Genomic DNA, 19765 nt, shown 5'->3' with positions numbered 1-19765 from the left:
ACACCAGTTAGAGTACTCAAGAAAATCCAAATAGAGTACCCAATGCCAAATAGGAAGGTCCTTTGTAGTCAGCAGCAGCTGACCTGTATACTATATGCAAACCTTTTTAACACAAGCATATTCAAAAACCTTCGTTTAGTCCTTATTTTGCATTTCCCCACTAAATTTAAGTAAGATTTTCTGTAGTAGTATAATTATGCATACCTTTCAAAGTGTTGTTTCATGTGTTTACACGCATAGTACTTTCCATCTCTAAGACTCAGTGTCTTCAGAACATCAGAAAATGTTCCCTCTCCTATCTTACCAACCAGTTTGTATTCTAAAAACAAAAATATATTGTTTCAGTAAGTTTAAAATAGAAATTGTCGTAAAGGCTGTATCAACCAGTAATTGATCTATTAAATTCAGATAGCTGGATCTTTATTTTTTTAATAAAAGTTTTTTTTGGCAACACATTGGTTATTTGAGAGAAAATATAATGAATAACAGAAAAGGTTTTGCTGCCCACATTACATGAATTCACATTTCTGAAAGTAAAATACAGGAGCTAACTACTACCTCCTTGCTTAGAGATACAATGCTTCTGCACACACCACTTCGTACCTTTTTTTTCTGCTCCAGCACATTAGCAACTCATACCTGAGTTTATTTTTTGCTCTTTCACACAAGCAAACAACAAAAAAGTTGTATCTTGAAAGGCAAGTGCATCTTGGCTTTGCTTCAAATTATTTTTAAAGCAGTTTCTGATTTTAAAGCTTTATTCCCATCTTAACTTCAGGCATGGGTTTTCAAGTAAGTTAAAAATAATGCTTTTGTTTAATATTCAGTCTTTTCCTAATTTCCTTCAGAATTGACATTTCTTTTCTTTCCTCCTTTATTCTCCTTCACCTTTGTCATCAACTGTTCTTTACCAATCCCACTGACTGGTTCCCCTCTCCCACCTCGTCCTCCTGTTTCCCTTTCTGTGTAGCACCTACAGATTCTAACCTTGATAATTCCTCCACGTATTTCATCTGAGCAAAAACCAGTCCTGCTTGGCTCTGTGCTACTTTTGCTTTTGAGATAGCCCTGTTATTTATGAGAGATCCAAACCCAGTCATTTTGAGGGAGGCAGAGCAGGAAACCTCTTCTGTCATATTCAGCCCTTTATGGGACTCAAAATTAGCGTAGGAGTCCAAAGCAGTGCTGATGGCAGCAAACTGGATGAAGTGTAGCTGTCTGTGTAGTTACTGTGACAACAGTCTCTGGCACACATTTGGCCTGGGACAACCACCGCTCCCCTAGGCACCTTCCTGGCCCCAGGCGAGGACTCCTTCTAAGGTCATTCCTCAAGCAGAGGTTCTGTCCTGCAGCCCTGTTTTGGAGGATAAGAGAATTTACTAGCAGAGATGTGGGCCATTTCATGCCAGTTGCTCTTTGTGGCCGAGAAGATTTCCAGATATGTTTAATTTACAAGTATAAATACAGCCTCAGAGTGGAGAGAGCCTGCCAAGAAATTTCGCAGAGACAAGTTACTTAGGCAGGGACATTCTAAGGATGTCTTCCAACCAGCAATCAGTTTGTCTGGCCGTCATCCCTTTTCTCCTCCCCAGCTTTCATGCTTACTCCTTTTAAAAGTCTTTCTTTACCTTGTGATCCAAATGCTTGCATTTTAATTAGGGGGATTTGCAGGAGGAAATTTTCTGCTTTCTCCAATATAAAAGCACAGCTTCTGTGAGAATTATCATTTGCTTTTCCCATTTTTATCACCTCGTGCTTAGGTTTACCAATTATCATACTTTGTGCTGTTCCAGACCTTCTTTAAAACCTAATCTTCTCCAGAAATTCAAGCATCCTTTTCATTTCCTATGTACTATTTCCCCCCTTTTTCCTTCAACTAACAAATTAGGCCATCTAAATTAGAAAAGGGGAGAAAAACGGGGTAATTTAAAAGCAATTACACTGTCTAATGCTCTTTATACAGACAATTACATACAGAACTGCTTTAAAAGCAGAAACTGAATCTGAAAATCATTATGGGTAAAGGAGGCGATACCTACCGGAGACTCCAAGACAGGGATGGGACCATGAGATTGATAAATTCTTGGGGCTGTTACCTGAGCACTGACCAATGAGGGCTCTAAGCAAGGTGATTCCTGACTTTGGTGATCACTAAGCAACACACCTCAGCAAGTAGCATGCTTTGTACCGTGCCCTCTGCCAGGAGCAGAGGGTTTGGGGGGAGCTGCCACCCGTGGGGAACCTGTAGTGGAGCAGTTTGCTCCTGGGGGATGGACCCCGTGGTATGGAGCCGTGTGGGAGCAGTTCCTGAAGAGCTGCTGCCTGCGGGCAGCCCCCACAGGATCAGTTTGGGAAGGACGGCATCCCTTGGGAGGGACCTCACGTGGAACAGGGGCAGAGAGGGACCGTGAAGGAGCGGTGAAGATGAAGCATCAGAGACTGACCGCAGCCCCTATTCCCCTGCGCTGCTCAGGGGGAGGATGTAGGAGATGGTAGATGGAGGGGAAGGTGTTTTTAGTTTGTTTTTGGTTTCTCACTGCTCTATTCTTTTAATACTGGGGAATAAATTACATAAATCTCACTATGTTGAATCTGTTTTGCCCATAATGGTAATTGGTGAGTGATCTCCCTGACCTTTTATCTTAACCCTTGAGCCTTTTCCCATCCTATTTTCTCCCTCTCTTCCTTTGAGGGATGGGAGGGACAGAGCAGTTCTAGTGCAATTTAGCTGCCCATCACAGTGAAATCACCACAGATGTATTAATTTTTACAATAGAATGTCAGACATACAAAAAAAGCAAACAGACAAACAAACAAAAACCCACACGAGTAACAAACACCTGAGGCTTTAAGCTGGCAGACACTTAAGAGAGAACTGTGTCTCCACCACTGGAAAAAATGACAGCAAAGACCAGAATAATTGCAATCAATTGAATGAAGTACAGAATCAGGAATGAAAACTGCATTATGTGAAACGTCTTTTTGATGCATAACATTAAATGTAAACTCTCAAAAAAACAAATCACTGAAGATGGAGGAGCTTTTCTCCCAGGGAGAAAATCAGAGAATGATTGTATGACAAGTTAATTATTGTTTAATGAGAAACTGAATGGATCTCAGGCATTATAAGAATGGTAGTATGAGTTTTTGCAGAATAGAAATGGAAACAATTTAGACTTACAGTACACTAACAATTTAACGCAGATTTTGAATTAGTGCCCACAAGCCAAGATTTCTGAAGATTCTTAAAAATCTACTTCTGATTCATCAATTACAGTAACTTCAAACAAACACTGAAAGAGAATAGTCAGGTCAAAGCTTTTCAATATCACACTATGCATCTTAATGCAGCTACCAAGCAAAACTAATTACCAGCGAGTTTACCTGAATTTGTGGTACTCTCAGGTGAAGAATGCTAGAAATTTGTAAAACTTCACAAGCATTTTAAGATGGAATGCTTCATGCATGAAACTTAGTAAACGGTGTTTGAGTTACACTTGTATATCACATTAAGGAATAAAGATCTAATCCCCAGTTAATAATTCCTTCATGCATCTGTAACAATCTAGATATTACCTAACCTCTCACTTTCTTCCCTGTTGTTTCAGCACACACGGATGTTTGGGCTTGGAATAGTTAGAGAAAAGGTAGATGAGGATTAGGGAAATGGAATAAAGTTCCATACAAGTCAACAAAATAGTACAATGGTATACAGAAGTTATTTGTAAGAAGAAGTTCTAGCACCACAAACTAGTCTAACACTGCAAAAGTGGCCACAAGAATGGCAAGGAAGTAATTATTAAATAGAAAGGCAGTGTAACATACAAGAAATTACAGGGCCCAGACAATTAAGAACAATGTAAATGAAAACAACAAGCAAATGATGGAGTGCAAAGACTGGGCTGCTATTACCGTGCCTAGAGAGCACAGAAAATCTCTCCCAGTTTGGAACTAAAGAATCCAATGCAAAATGACAGAAAAGAGCAGTGCAATAACCATCACGGGGCATTATAAAAACAAAAAGTAGGGATTTTGTTGTCAGGACGCCAAGATGCTGAGGAAGAAAACCCATGACGTTTAAATATGACACCGATACATGCAGGAAGAGAGAAATACAAGCAGAGGAAGCAAGAAGCTGGGTTCGGGCACGGTACCCAGGCACACACCCGGCTCAGGCAGCGACACCCGGGCGGGACAGGGGCTGTGGGGCAGGGACACCAACGGGGAAACTCGGCAGAAACGACGGGAGGGACCCGCAGGGCGGCCCAGGAGCACAAGACCGGGCAGGGCGGGCGCGACTCGGCCCCTCTGGGAAGCCCCGAGCCGGCAGCGGGCCGCGACGACGGCGCCGGCCGGGCTCTGCCAACGCACCCCGCGGCCACGGCCTCTCTGTGGGGGACCGGAGGGGACCGAGGGGCCCGGTGCCGCCCCGCCGCCCGCCCCTTACTGCTCATCCTGCGCTCGCCCCGCCGCGGGCCGGGCCGTGCCTCAGGCCGTGCCTCAGGCCGCCATGTTGTGTGCCCGTCGCCTTGGCAACCGCGCAGGCTCCGGCTGAGAGGGCTGCGCCCCGCCCCTGACGTCACGCCTGGCCACGGGGGAGGGCGGGAAGGGGTCGGAGCATGCGCAGTGCGAGTGGTGACGCCGAGCGGGCGCCGCCTCCTGCCCTCACGCTGAGGTGCGGGGCTCCGCGCAGTGGGGCTGAGGGGAGCGGTCCGGGGTAAAACGGCCCCAAAACAGCACAAACTGCGGCTATCGGCATTCCCTCTGCATTATGTGAACTTTTCTGTACGCAACACAGAATCACAGAGCCTTGCGTTTCCACTTTCATGTAGCATTTCTAAAAGTTAGACCGACCTCAGATAGTGAATCACGTGTTGCGACAGCTTAGGAACTGTTTTACAGAGCACTTCCTACAGTTGTGGTTGTGTTAAACATCCGCAGGTCACCATTCTAACATGCAATATTAAATTCTATCATGCTCTTTTGCACTCTCGTGATTTTGTTTTGTTTTATTTTTTGGTGTGTTCTCTCTTGATAATGTGATTGGTAATTATAACTATTAATCCTCCAGCACGAATTGTTCATTATATCTGCATTTTAATCTAAGCTTTAAAGCTAAGAAGAAAGCTTTTAAATGCATATATAATAAAAAGCAAAATATTAGCAGAAGGTGAAACAGTTGTCCGTGCAAACTGAGATATTAGCAATGCATTAAACATCGGGAGGGTTAAGTGTTTTAAAAAACATGCCACAAATACATTGTCTAACTCAATGCAAGTGGAATTACACCCTAGAAGTCTCCTGGGGGTGTGAGCTCGTTGGGTCAGAGGGAAGGCAAGCTGCCCCCGTGTCCCGCACCTCAGCAGGAGCAGCACTGTCAGCCGGGCGGGAGGCTCCATTAGAGGCTGACGGTCTCTGCGTGTCCCCGGGCTTTCGAGCGCAGCGAATTCTGCTTTTTCTCTGCCTTTTACCTCTCGTTGCTTTCCTTGGGTGCACTGCGCCGGTAGTGTCCATCTATAGTCACTGGGCGGGAAGTTTTCACCAGCCGGCCGGTTAGCTCAGTTGGTTAGAGCGTGGTGCTAATAACGCCAAGGTCGCGGGTTCGATCCCCGTACGGGCCAGCGAGATTCCCTTTTTCCCTCCCTCCCCGCTGGCCGAGGCTGCCGCCCTTCATCTTCCCTCGGTGCCGCGGCGGGATGAAAGCCGGGAGCCGCCTCCTCCTCCTCCTCCTCCTCCTCCGGGCGCTGCCCGGGGCAGGGCGGCTGCTGCGGCTCCCGCCCGCCGCCTGCCAAGATGGCGGCTCCCCAGGAGGGGGGCACGGAGGCGCCACCGCCCCCCCCTCCTCCTCCTTCTCCTCCTCCCGCTGAGGGGGAGCCCCCCGGGGCGGCGGCCGCCTGCGGGGCTCCCCTCGGCGAAGAGGAGGAAGAGGAGGAGGAGGAGGAAGGCGGGGAGCGGAGCTCTGAAGCCGCCGCCGGCGCCGTCCTTTACCTGCGGGCGGAGGGCACGGGGCTGAACCCGGCGCCACCGGGGGCCGCCTCCGGGAGCCCGGCGGAGCCGCCTCCCCCTGCGGGCCGCCTGGCCGCCGAGAAGCTGCGGCGGCTCCCCGAGAGAGCCAGCAGGGCCCGGGAGCCGCTCGGAGCTCCGCCGGGGGCCGCCCCGCTTCCCCCCGGGGCTCCCCGGGCCGCCGCCGCCGCCCGGCAGCCGCGGAGCGGGGCCCTGCAACACGGCCCGGCCGGGGCCGCCGCCGCCCCGCTCCTCCCGCAGCAGGTAACCGTGTGGGGGTGCCTTTTGGGGGTGCCTTCTGGGGGTGCCTCGGCTCTTGGTGCTTCTTTAATTTGTGGGTTTTCTTCCTGCTCTCAGCGGGGGGAGCGGGGTTTGCAGCAGCTGCTGCCACCCGGGGTGTCGGTGTGCTGAAAGCAGCCCGGGGGGTGAAGCTCGGGTGGCTCCTCAGGGCCCTGCTTGAGGAAAGGGGCAGAGCTCGGGCTCCCGGGCGGTGTTTGAGGTTGGCGGGTGGTCGGTTTGGGGCTAAGGTGGAAATTTGGAAGGGGGAGAGAGAATAGGAAGGAGGTGGATAAGAGGAAGCACACGTTACAGCTCGTGGTCTCAAAGCTCTCCTAACAGAGCACTTGCACGTCCTGCATGGGGTGTGTGGCCTGTGCCCTGTAGCAGGCTGCAGCTCCTCTGCCTTGGGCTTGTTGCAGGTTATGAACCTGCCTACGGGATGCCGTCGACTCTGCTGCTCCAGGACAGGCCTGCTTGCAGGAAGCAAAGCTGTAATGTCACCCACGAGCAAACTTCACGTGCTTTAGCTAGCAGCAGTTAGACCGGTGAACGTGCAGGAAAGCCCATAGCTTGAAGGAAGGGAACCTGCTCTTTGACATTCAGTCAGGGCTTTGATGCGTTTAAATCAAAAACTAACAACGTGAATTCATTTCTTCCTGCCTTGCTCTAAGGGCATGTATGAATCATATTGATAAATACAGGCTTTATTTAATTAATGCTGTATTTGTGTAACCTGAACTCTTTTTTTTTTTTTTTTTCCACAAAAGCAGCTGGAGGCCATTTGTGTCCAAGTGCAGCCAGAACAGATGAAAGAACCTGAAAGGCCAATGCCATCATTGGCACCAGTCCAGCCCAAAACTATAACACTGAGTCAGTCGGTTGGTAGAAATTCTAGCATACCTGGACTTGGTGTTATTAATCCCCAGATAATTAGAATACAGCCTGTTACAGGAACCGAGCAGGAGCAGCAGCAGATTTTCCTACATAGTTCTTCCGAATCTCCAATTCAATCGCTTGTGCAGAGACCTTTACCGTCTGGTGGATCGGTGTCTGTAAACAAGACTGCTACAAGTAAGATGCTGAACGGGCAGAAAACGGCACGTGCCACAGTATCAGCTACAAGGTCTTCAAATATCACCATGGTTGCAGCCAACTCAACAAATACCCTGACACCATGTCTTGAAAAAAAACAAAAAGACAAGCTAAAAAAATCTTTGAAAGTGAAAACTCGTTCTGGACGGATTTCACGCCCTCCAAAATACAAGGCTAAAGATTATAAATTCATTAAGATGGAGGATTTGGCTCATGGTCATCAGTCTGATTCTGATGATTACTCTGAACTGAGTATAGAAGATGATGAAGAAGGAAAGGTGAAGGGAAAGGATGCGTTATTTAATTCTTCAAATTATAATCTGAAACCCAGAATGTTTAAATGTCAGACGTGTGAAAAATCCTATATAGGAAAAGGAGGATTAGCAAGACATTATAAACTTAATCCAGGTCATGGACAGCTGGAGCCTGCACCTCAAAAAATACCTTTAAATAAGCCTAATGGAAGTATATTTGTGGACAATCTGTGTGGAACAGGAGTGGAAACAATGAGTCCAGCACATTTGGATTCAATTGCCGTCACTTTTAATAATGAATATGCACTGTCTACCAATTTGGAAGAAACCCTTGGTTCGCAGGCTGGAGGACAGGTAAAGTGTGTTACAGCTGTCGGTTTTGTAGAAAATAGAAAGGCAATTTTAATAGCAGCATACTGTACTCATTCATCTGAGTTCCTGTAGACAATGATATGAGTATTTTTGAAAAGACTGAAGGTAGGGATCTAAATACATGTGAATTCAGTGGTGCTCAATGGTAAAACATGCAAGTCTTGTGCTGCCCAGCAATATCCACCAATATGCTAAATTAAACATATTTCCCATTAAGGTGTTTGCAAGAGACAACAACCTGTTTGTTTGTTGTTTTTTTTTAAATGTGTCAGGAATAGTATTCTTGCACAGAAACATAAAATATTCACCAAGCATTCCTTTATTACTGGCTTTCTGACATGCACTTTGCAGATTGGAAAAAAAATAGGTCTGCATAAATAGCCTTCTTTTTTCCATATAAGAATGCTACGTTGTTCAGCTATATATAGCCTTCTTCATGACAGACAGCAAGACATCATCTGCTTCATCAATTTCTGTTACTGAAGCATTTTTTTTCTGTGGCAAAACTTATTTGGAATTGGACAGTGGACCACAGCTTTTCCTACACCAGGTTTTGAAAGTGAGGCTTATGTGAGTTTTGAAGTGAGGCTGCAGTTCATCCCTGCAGACTGAACACTTTGAAGCTTGACTCTGGCTTGGAAGCAATTTCAGCTGCATTTTTCTGGGATGTCTTAGGCTGGTCAATTTAACTTAAAGTTTCTCTTCAAAGTAGAGTTATCTCTTCTCTGACCAACAGCTTGCAGCAAGAGCTGATGGAATTGTTGCCTAAGAAACACTACCCTTTTTAGCTGTAGCAATGCTGTATTTTTACTTAGAACGGAAGCTGTTCTCAGAAACATGAAAGCTTCAGGTCAAGGTGCCAACACAGCAAACAAAACATCTCATCCTCTGTGCTTTTCTGTCATCTTCAGAAAAAGAGAGAAGCACAGAATACTGACGTCTGCTGCCTGTATTATTATATATTTATTTCCCTGTGCAGCACTCATGTTACCCAGGAGAGGAATTCTTTAAATAAATAAACAAAACACCTAGAAACATGCAAACAAAAATCTTCAGACAATCTCAACACTTACTTCTTACTGCTAGATTGCTATCATACCAGTTATCTTTAACTGGCAAAAACCAATACTAGAAGTTTGTGCTGTAACTCGTTGATTTATTTATGATTTTTGGCCAGATAATTATTTCCTAGAAAGAATAGCAGGATTACTAAAACTGGTACATTGATAGATAGAGGAAGGCATACAAGACCCCCATGTTCAACCTAGTCTTGTGTTTAGAACTAATATAGTAACTTAATCCATGGGCTAGAACTGGTGTCGTTTTGTCAGCTTTCCTACTTACTAGAGTAGTAGGAAGCTACTACACATTAAGGTGAAAAAGTATTGATTAAGAAAATAAGCTTGAACTGTTGTTCAAGCCTCTTAAAAGAATACAGGGACATTCTTAGAAATTCTAGCTTGGAAGTGAAATCTTTAGTAAGAAATCACTACTTTGATCAGTAAAAATCTCTTTGCGCTAAGATCACTATGATAATTTAAAAAACAGAAAATGTACTTTGAGGTTTGCCTTGTGCTTTTATAACAGAAGCTATGTAGCTATATTCATAGAGATTGGGAAATATATTTTGACTTTAGTTATTGGGCTAGTCGCTGTTCGTGGCTGCCCAAACTTCTTAAGTTTCATAAAATCTCTGTGCTTTCACATGGTTCCAATGAACACATTTTTTTTTGGTGTGTGTTTCATTGCTAATTAAGGTTTACTTCTATAACCTCTCTATTCAAAGAGGCAATATTTTATTTCAAAAATACTAAGCATATTTAACAGGCATAAACAACTCTAACTATATTCTCCTGATCTTTGTATTTTGTATGGTAATTTGCAGATCAAAAAGGCTAACTTTATAAATAAAGGCATGTAAATATTGCTGAGGTCGCAGTCTTACTAATGTGCTGAATTTCTTCTGTAACTTTCTTTAAAGTTATGCTTGTTTCCAACCTTGTATTTGTTTAATATACTATTTAATTTTTGTGTAGATGAAGAATTAATTATAAAATTGTGCCTAAAATACTGTTCCAAATGGTGAATAAATACTTTTAATTTTTCTTTTAATTAAGAATTGTAACTCTGGAGAAAGCAGGCACCTGATGGAAGAACAACAAAATGAAAGCAGTTCAGGACACCGGGGACCCATAAAACCAAAAGGACCTGGAAGACCCAGACGACGGAAGAGACGTGGTCGACCAAGGATGGGTGGAAGATCTAGGTGCTCTGGAAGGCTTAGCAGACCTGGTCAGTCCCCTTCAAAGTCACTTAGTAGTGTGTCAACAGAACACAATGTATTCAGAAGAAAAGCTAGGTTAAAAGAGGTATGGTTCTCTTCTGTAATTACTTCATAAGTTTCTCCTCCCCCACCTTTTTTTAATGTTTGTGTTACCTCAAGGATTATTTCCAAAAAGACTGATAGTTGATGTTCTTGTTTACTGAAAAGATATTTAGCATAAGATATTTGCTAAGAAGAAAGTATTACGTTGGCTTTCAGGGAAAAAATGCTTAGAGCAGAATGCTGGACAAAGTGAAAATGGGAACTCTGTATGGAAAGGGCCTTTTGACATGTAGATATACTCCTGCTTTTCTTCTGGAGAAGAAAAGTTACTAGCTACTATTGTGCATCTACTATAACACAACTATAACACAATCAAAAGAAATAGACCCAACTGAAGTGAGGCAACATTTTAACGTACACACAGAAAAGCATTTGGGAGAGGATAGAAAGAGGATTAAAATCTGTGCACCTAATATGATTTTTTGTTTGTTTCCTGTGTGTTGTTGAAGATCTTTAATGGCTCCTGAATCTACTAATGTTGCTCTTTTTTCTTAGTTTGCAATGCTTGTCGGACTGAGTGTTGTCTGTACACATGTGTAGTAACAGCTTTGAGGTATTTTTAATTTATCTCCTGGCGTTTTAACTTATCTTCTGGTGTTACATTTGCTTTTATTCTTAAAGCTGCTAAAACTTAAAGTATGTCTATCTGTGCCCCCCACCCCCTGCACCCAAAGGCAAACTTATTCCTTGCATTTTTAACAGCAATTGCCTATAGGACTGACAGTGTGCTATGTGCTACCTATTTAAAATAGAGAGAAAAAAAAAAGTCACCCTGATGTAGGATACCTTTATGTTCCTTGCAGAAGAGTAGCAATATTTTATGTTCTGAATGTGGGATGCATTAACCTCTGGAGGCTACTTTGCTCTAATAAACTCATTATGGCTCTTCACAGCTAATACAGCAGTGTGATAATGAAGACTTGATGGAGCTGGCTCTCCCACGCCTTACAAAGCTTGTTACAGTCTATGAATTCCTGTTGATGAAGGTGAGGTTATTTGATTATTTTTTTTAATGTAAAAATGTTATATTATTTTAGAGCAACTTCCATTAATATACATTAAAAGATTCCTTTAGAGATGTATCTGAATTTCCTAAGTTAGCATTGTGCAGAATATAGATGTTCTAGGCAGCTGCAGTTTTACAGATGTCACACTTCAGTTTTACACAGGTTTCTTGCTGACAGGTCTCCTGCTAGAAGGTATTTGCTCTCTGGTTCAGTGGCATTTTTGAAGATCCCTTAGTCTTTTGACTTGACTGCTAGTATTTTTAAATGTTGAACAAAATGATAGATTTTCATTTCATCTTATTTAAAATATATAGGGTGGAAACAAAACCTTTCTTCTTTTATTTCTAGGTGGAAAAAGGGTATCCAGCCAAAGCTTACTTCCCAGATGTGTATAGGGAATTTGAAGAGTTGCATAATATGGTAAAGAAAATGGCTTACGATCACCTCAGTAATTCTGATTTGCTCAGTTGCCAGCAGCCTGTTGAAATAAAAGATGCTAAGGTAATAAAATACTCTACTTGGAACTGTGCTATTTCTGCTCTTTGTCTATTTTAGATGCTTTTAAGATGTTTTGATATTTTGTCTGATAAGTTTTGTTATCCTGGTATCATGGTATTGCAAAACGTACAATAAGCAAGCAAAGAGAAAAAGTAAATCCATAACAAAACTACAATTCTAGCGCATGGCAACGTATAAAACTAGAAACTTAACAAATAAAAACAGTTCTAATAGTACTGATTTCTTGTATCTGTCTGCATATCTAGGGTAGGGTGGAACGAAGCTGTACGTTACTGCAAAGTGTGTTTAGTGTTAAAAGTACACTGATACTCGGTTAGGAGGGAAAAGGGCTATGTTTAAATTGGGTGGCTTTGACTTAACGGGATAAGTGGTTTCATTGCAGAATGAGTACAAACCAAATGCTTCTGTGCAGTTCAGTTATACTAACAAATTCAAAAGATAATGAATACATTGATAAAATTGCAAACCATTATTTCAGTAACTCTTCAGATTCATTGTTGATTTTTGTGTGTGTGTTAATATGGATCTGTTTGACCTTTATTTGGTACATATTCCTCTTGACTGGAATAAAACAGATCTTTGTACATAACATGTTCTTGATTTTTCCCCTCTGTTTTGCATCTTACGTCCAATAAAATTTCTAAATGATGTGTTCATAAGGGTACATCTGCACTGAACTTGCAACTACAGTGAGAGGAGAGCATACTTGAAAACTTAAAATAGGGAAGGTAGAGGGAAAATCTTTGTTTGTACAATAATCCGGGCTAACAATGAACTCCGGTATGGGCTGTTAGTAGTGCTTATTATTTTTTGGAATATCTCATGACATTCACTGTATGTATTGGAAAAACTTCCTAGAATTACTGCATGCTCATCTATTTTGTAGCTGACCAATTGTTTCCATTTGGAGAAATTAAGTTGCACTGAGTAAAGGGATGCTGTCCATACCAGCAGTCCCAAATTTGAATCTATTTCTTACTTCTTTTCAGTTTTAATGTGCTTTCTTAATATAGGGTTATGCTCGTTAAAGGAAAAAATAAATGTGGAGAAGTTGTATAGTAGCACACCTACATAAGGATGAAGCACAAAAATGGGATTTGGAAAAAATATATAATCTTTAGCTACTAACAGATACTTTTAAATAGCAAGACTTGCATGTTTTTCTAAGTAATGAAGAGCCTCTACAATCTTCTTTATTTAAACCCTGCTCTGAGTAACTGTTTCTGGATTCTATATATAACCACTGTACTCCTAATTCTTTTGAGTTTGCCCATTAATGTTCACCTTCAAAAGAAGGTCATGTTCTATTAATGTGGAAGCTAGAAGAAAACATCAGAGTCTAAATAATTCTTTATGCTGTAATGAATGGTTGTCAGGCTGGAACTCTGTGTACTTCTGGTTTAGCTGTAAGAAAATGAATCAGTATTTCAGTATTTTTGTGTTCAGACTGGAGAGGCTAACTTTCACTTTTTTCCCTGTAACTGTCTTTAAAGGTTGCTGAATCACTGGGAATTACAGAAATACTCACTGGAGAACAAAAGGTGCAAGGCATAGACTCTTGCTCACAACATATAATTAAAATGGGTAGTGAGCAAGTGCCGGTGGAGATACTGGGACAAAAACGGTTAGCTGAGGTATGGAATGCTTTTGTGAGAACTAAAACTGAAACCAGAACATATTAAAGCTTGTTGAAATGGATATTTTATTTATAAATCATACTAGTATTATCTGACCTCTGGTTAAGTAGAAAAAGCTAACCTGCAGCAGGCTCAGGTGTTGGACAAGCGGTTGCAGTGCTATCTGGTGGTTGGCAGGCGTGCATGAAAACAGCTCCTTTCTAGTAAGTCAGTTCCCCAGATTTGGTCTTTTGGCAGCTGGAGCAGGGAGTGTGGTCTATTTCCTTTTTCTTGAAAGTCCCATCTCTGTGGTCCTTCCCCTCAACTGTTTTATTTTTATTTAATTTAGAGTTGTTTCTGGTGGAGGAAAAATAAGACTGGCACTCTTCTGTTTTTCTGCCAATGGTTAGATTTGAGCTGATCTGTTCTTTAACCAAACAATGCTGGGCAAGTTGTTCACAGCCCTTTACTGACGTTGGAGAGAGAGGTTATAGAAGGTATCACGCCATACAGCTAATCACAAAGGCTTAGAGAGAAACTTTTGATACCGAAGCCAGGGCAGGTCGTTTCAACCAAATATCAAAAACTATCAGTGGTATTTTGGCTAAGCGTGAGAGCTGTGTTTAAATCCTTACCTCCTAGGAAGTCCTTTCTCAGTGCAAAATCTTGTTTTCAAGGACAGTATCAGTTCACTGCTGCAAAGTGCCCACAGTTGTTTTGTGTTCTTTTCCAATACTGTTAGCTGTTGTGGTGGCAGCCAGTTAATTATGTCTTGTATTGACAGAGCTCAGGGGAGGAACTGTTGCCATCAGCCAAAAGGACCAAGTTAGAAGACGTAATGGAGAATGTGAATAATGCTTATGCCAGTCAAGATGAAGTGAAAGAAAGGAGTGGGAATTTATGTACACTCTTTGAAAAAGATGGTAACCTCTTCCCATTTTCCAATTCTGTTCTGTTTGTGGAGGAGCTGAGCTTTGTTCTTCAAGCTACTGTGGTTTTTGTCTTAAGGTTTCATTTCTCAGCTTGCTTCCTGGGTTCTTCAAAAGCAGGTCTTCGTTGGGGAGAGGGGAAGTTATGAGTGGTGCAAACCACAACAGTAGCTCAATTCTAAACGCATAATCATCCTGTCACTGATACTGCTGCAGAATTGAGAGAATAGCACTGTCCTCTGCTGCGCGTTTCCTGAATGCTTCCTGACCGTGCTGTTCCTTAGAGCGGAGATAGTGCACAGCCTCTGTGGCAGCAGGGGGAGAGCAGAGGAAGAGGAAGCAGTGGGTATGTCTTTCCTCCTTGCCCCAGAAGACTGCAAGAGTGGAATCATCAGAGCTTTGTGGATCCTGGGGGAGGGGAAGAGCTGCTGCAGGCTGTCCTGTATCCCAGGGGAGATACAGGAGCTAAAGGCTGGAATTGAGATACCATTTTGTACAACAGTCTTTGGGCTGTCTGTCTTTTTCTCTCCTCTTTATTTTTATTCCCCCTGCTCCTCAGGGTGAGTGGATTAGAGAGGAAACAGAGATGGGTCCCCATTTGTAATCTCCCAAAACTGCACTGGTCTTTCATTTTAAAGTGTTGCACTGTTCAGAGGCATTGCAATTACTGTTGTGAAAGATCCCAGCCCTTACCCATCTCGAGTAAAGTATGTAGCACTTCCATCCTCTTGCTTTGTACACATCTTTTTTTGATGCTGCCATAAGCTGCTTTTCTTTTGCCCTTTGCATGTCTTTGTCAGTGGTTGCTTTTTTTTGGTTTTGCGTTGTTCCCTATCCTTCCCCCAGTTTATCTTTCTTTCTCTGGAAGCCTCTCTGCATGACAATGCTTATTTCTTGTTATCTTACGGTTTTCTTCTGGCCTATCAGGTTGTTGTTTTATTGGTGTTTCACTTGTACATGCTAGGAGGGCTTTTGTTAGTCTACAGCGCAGAAAGTTAAAACAGTCCTTTCTGAGCTGTTAGGCCTCCTTTGTGGTGCAGTGATATCTTTCATAATAACAGCAGAAAAAAAACCTCTCTGTTCCTCTTGATCTTCAATAAAAATTGATGGCTCAAGCTACTGCTGCTTGGCAGATACTGTTCAACTGCCTGCTAAGCTTATGAGAACTCTTAGTCCAGGTCATAGAACTGGTAAAACACACTAAATTTCTAGTGTTTTACCCTTTCTGTACTGTGGCTGCTAGCACAGCTCATTAGATATGTAGTAATTTGACTTCTCTGAATCCTAGAGCTTGACTTATCGAGAGAATTTTTACCGAGTTTAAAAGCTTCTGACAGTTTAGTAATGGTAATGAGGACGAGCAACTGACAACCTTGTGCCTGGAATATTCCTTCTCACTTAATGTTAGTGGCAGTGTGCCAGATAGGAGGTGTGTGGGGGGACCAGTTTGACTTCCAGCTCAGGTGTTTTTTGGGATTAACAGAAAAATGCTGCTTCCAGTGTAAGGTCCTTTGTTACTGAAATACGCAATAATATTTCACTATCCAAAAAGTACCTTAAGTATTTTTATACCAGTCTTCTCATTAGGAAGTGCTTTGAAACGTTTCAAAAAGGCTTCACGCTTGCTAATTTAGGGGAGGGAAGGAGGAAAGTGGTTTAGCTTTTCCTCCAAAGTTAAAGCTGAAAAAATAACTTTTTGTACATGCAGTACTAGATTGCTCAACAAAATGATATTTCTTTCAATTTTTCAGGTTTTAATCCATTAAATGGAGAAATCCTGCTTTCAGAAGGTAAACATATCACTTGCTGCACAACTGGAAGCCTGTTACCAGCGGAGGAACAGAATTCGCTTGTAGGTTCAGAAGTTAGAATCAGTGCTGAAAATTCAGGTCCCTTCTCTCAGGCTGTGAAAATGAGGATAGAGTATTCCCAACCCGCAGACACACAGGGGCCAGATACTGCAGGTGACACGTCTCTGCTGCATACTGAAGTCGTATTGCCTGTTGAAGCAGACGGCTCAGCAGAATTAATTCAAGCACACTTTGTGAGTGAGAATACAGCAGGTGGACTGTCAGCTCCTCCACTCTGCAACTCTGTGTCAGAGCATGCAGCGGGCATTCAGACAACTGACTTGCCAAGGAGGGAAGAAAATGGTCTCAATCAAAAATACCAGGCACTGCAAGAAGAAAGCCATGGTTTTGCTGTTAAAGGACATTCTGAGCAACTTCACAATGCAGATACGACTGAGGAAATGCAGCAGCTTGGAAAAGTGTTTTCAACAAACGTGCCAATAAGCCATCCCCACTATGCTCAGACTGAGTTGCACCAGAATCCTGTCCAGGAAGTATCCCTGCCTGCTCACCTGAGCCAGGACTGCTCTTTTAAAAACATGGGTGAATTTTCTTGTGGGACAGGGGAACAACATGAGCTGGAGAATACAATTACTGTAGATGAAACTGTAGCTTTTGAGATTACTGATGAGAGCCATGGTTTTTTGACTCAGGGACATGAACAGATTTTTATTCAGACTTCAGATGGGCTTATTTTGTCTCATCCGGATACTGCTCTTTTGTCTCAGGCAGAAGGCATTGTTATTGTAACTGATTCTAATGGTACTACAATGCACATCCGCGCACCGGATGGGATACCTTTGGAAACTGTGGAAGCACTACTGGCAATGGAAGCAGATGGCCAAAGTGAAAACCTTTTGCTCTCACAAAGCGAATTGGAGCCATAAATTAGAATACTGTACATGCTTTCTTCTGGAAAAGACTGTCTATATAAAAATGTATATTTTTCTAATGTGAATACTGAGATAATTGAAATTTAACTTATTTGTAAACTGTTTCTATGCCCTATACTTTTTATAACTTATGTTTATATAAATCTAAAACCATTGCAACCAAAAATTTTAAAATTAACATTGTTCTATTTGCTTTATATGTTGGGGGGTGGGCGGAAAGTGGAAATCTGTCAATCCTAAAACTGTTGCACTATTCCCTTTTGTTACATAATTCCTCTTCTCTCTAGCCATCTAAATTCAGTAAATTGTACTGCTTTTTGGCAGTGATGTGCTATGTACTGGCAAGCTGTATATGGGTAAAATAAAAACTATATTAAAAATATGCATTTTTGTGCTGCTGAGAATACAAAACAGTGCTGGTTTGCACTTTCTTAAAGCTAGCTTGAATATTCATTAGCATCTAGACATGGTCTACATAAATCTGTCTGAAAAAAGGGGTAGTTTCAAACACAATCCACACTTGTGCATTCCGGGAACAATGTGACAGCCTAACTGATCTTCATTTAAATAACACTAAGCTAAGCATCCACTGCTTAGAGACAAAAATAGCCTCAAACAAGAATTAATTTGTACTGAACTGTTGGAAATATATTCAAGTGTTCTTGCCTAATGTTCAGCCATGCCTTCAACAGTTGCTGTTACTTGGACAGAAATAGGAAGGTGCATAACTACTACTGTGAATTTCTTTAATGCGATACCAATTTCTTTAACTTCAGTGCCTGATTGTCTCTTTCAGTTGTTAATTTCTATTATACTTTTTTTTTTCCTCCAGGTGATGCATCTCATCAGTTCTAAGCTTTGGCCTTCCTAGTAATTCTACACTGCCCTGTACTGTTTAATCATAATAAAAATGTAACCTTGACTGTAATTCCTGTTTCTCCATACAGAGAGAAAAGTTATCAAATTATTTATTACTTGCTGCTATTGTGCGTAGTAATAAAATGGCATTTATTGCTTGGATGATATTTTTGTGGGCATTCCTACCTGCTGATAGTAGCCTTGCCCAAGGCACTAACTCTCAAAAAGCTTATAAAGTAAAAAAGAACAGTCCTAAATAAATCACCAGCATCTTCATTTTGTTCTTGTGCTCTTGTGAATATTACTGAAAACTGGTAACATACCTTTAAAACTTGTGTGTTGCCTCATTGCTAAATACAAATGAAATACTGAAATAATTGGACAAATCAGCTAAATTTACCTTTATGCAGGTATTTGTTCTTAAATATTTTTAGTTACTGAGTAAAAACATACTAAAATTGAATCCAAATGAGAGGGACAATGTAGAGATGAAACAACCTGCTCTGTAATATCCCTTTAATACCTTTTTTTAAATTTGTTTACCCAAGTTGAATGTTGATTTATGATTAGGCAGGACACTGCATTTTATTAATGGATATGAAAGGTGTTTTAGTGACTTCCTGTCTGGTTGTTGGGTTTAAGGAGTTTCTGTTGGTTTTTGTTTTTTTTTTTTTTTGTTACTTTGTAACTGTGTTGTTTTCTTTTTTTTAGGAGGTGGTAATAGCCAGAGGTAATTACTTTACAAATGAAGATACCATATAAAGTAGGGTTGTGCTGGTCTTTCCAAGTCTTAGATTGCAGTGAGCAATTCTTTATTACCCTCTTCCATACTGTCTATCTAAACTACATCTGAGGGCTCCAAATATAATAATGACATTTTTAGAACTATAATGACACAACATCTCTGCAATAACAATTTTGCAGTAATCTTCTGTCCTATAGCAGTCAATGCACAAAGTGATTCGTGAATATGAAGTCTCCTTCCCGAAGAGCTTAATTCTTCTAAGAAATAAGAGCAAACCACCATTTCCACCTGTGCAGAAAATGAAAACTCGCTTCAGTTCTTCCTTTCCTACTGATCTGTACATGCTGGGAAATACAATATACTTACTCTCATCTGAAAAGAGCAATTCTGTAAGTGAACCAACCTTGCCTCCTTGCGAAATATTTCTCAAGTATGAAGGTGTTTCCATAGTGACAAGGGTCTGGCCCTACTCAGATAAATTAAGGTGCCTGTTAAGCTGCGCGGAATGCTTGCAAAGAGCAATAATAAAAACTAGCAAAGCTGTTCATAACAGTATTCTTGAGCTACGGCAGATTTTTTTTTTTTTTTTTTTTTTACACACTAGAAATTTTGGCTAAGAATAGAACACTATTAAGCTGTCAGAAACAACCTTTGTTCAACAGAGCAACACGCAAAAGAAAACTTTTCCAATTCACGTAGGTCTATTTAGTTATTGCAGGCAGTTCATGCACCTCCCTTACCCAAGCCGATGAGGTTTCAGCTTGGAACTAGTTAAGCAAAAGTGACCCTGCGTTTCCTATCAGAAATCTGTTCCAGAATCTGTCACTGTTAATTAGATTTTTATAACGTCAAAACACAGCCATTGTGGCCATTTCATAGCAGTGTGCATTTTATGTTATTTTTAGTTTAAATAGTTGTTTCAGGGAAAAATCAAGGGTAAACATCTGTCAGGGCATAGCAGT

At 41.7% G+C, this 19765-nt stretch overlaps 2 protein-coding genes across 9 annotated transcripts in view; one reads left to right on the top strand and one right to left on the bottom strand.

Annotated features, from left to right (window-relative positions):
- MOK (MOK protein kinase) overlaps window positions 1–4493 on the bottom strand; it is a 29779-nt gene extending 25286 nt beyond the window's left edge. For 4 of the 7 annotated variants that reach the window (XM_082762575.1, XM_082762579.1, XM_082762574.1 and 1 more), the window contains exons 1-2: window positions 4448–4493; window positions 205–319 (exon numbers count right to left, since the gene is read on the bottom strand). In XM_082762575.1, coding sequence (XP_082618701.1) covers window positions 205–319; window positions 4448–4454 — 122 coding nt within the window. In that variant the 5' untranslated portion in view covers window positions 4455–4493. Of the gene's footprint in view, window positions 1–204; window positions 320–987; window positions 1397–4154; window positions 4280–4447 lie in introns of those variants that run through there. The other 3 variants (XM_082762578.1, XM_082762577.1, XM_082762576.1) reach the window with 3 other exon arrangements.
- A 191-nt stretch (window positions 4494–4684) lies between these two features.
- On the top strand, window positions 4685–18220 carry ZNF839 (zinc finger protein 839). Of its 2 annotated transcripts, none has more exons than XM_082762567.1 (8): window positions 4685–6267; window positions 7053–7982; window positions 10118–10369; window positions 11280–11372; window positions 11742–11894; window positions 13406–13546; window positions 14313–14451; window positions 16209–18220. In XM_082762567.1, the coding sequence occupies exons 1-8, from the start codon at window positions 5794–5796 to the stop codon at window positions 17192–17194; spliced, it is 3168 nt and encodes a 1055-aa protein (XP_082618693.1). In that variant the 5' UTR covers window positions 4685–5793; the 3' UTR covers window positions 17195–18220. The 2 variants fall into 2 exon arrangements, with proteins under 2 accessions (XP_082618693.1, XP_082618692.1); XM_082762566.1 differs by having other exon boundaries at window positions 7050–7982.
- Window positions 18221–19765: the final 1545 nt, after the last annotated feature.

Source organism: Aythya marila, assembly GCF_965140915.1.
Source record: "Aythya marila genome assembly, chromosome: 5".
NCBI classification, from domain to species: domain Eukaryota; kingdom Metazoa; phylum Chordata; class Aves; order Anseriformes; family Anatidae; genus Aythya; species Aythya marila.
The sequence above is the reverse complement of the archived record's forward strand: the minus strand, read 5'-3'. Positions and strand labels throughout refer to the sequence as shown.

Bases quoted from the DNA above. Each gene is read 5' to 3' on its own strand.
- ZNF839 (XM_082762566.1), top strand. From the start codon at position 5,794: ATGGCGGCTCCCCAGGAGGGGGGCACGGAGGCGCCACCGCCCCCCCCT. The intron at 7,983-10,117 runs GTAAAGTGTGTT...CTTTTAATTAAG, and splicing joins GTTCGCAGGCTGGAGGACAG to AATTGTAACTCTGGAGAAAG. The intron at 11,895-13,405 runs GTAATAAAATAC...CTGTCTTTAAAG, and splicing joins TTGAAATAAAAGATGCTAAG to GTTGCTGAATCACTGGGAAT.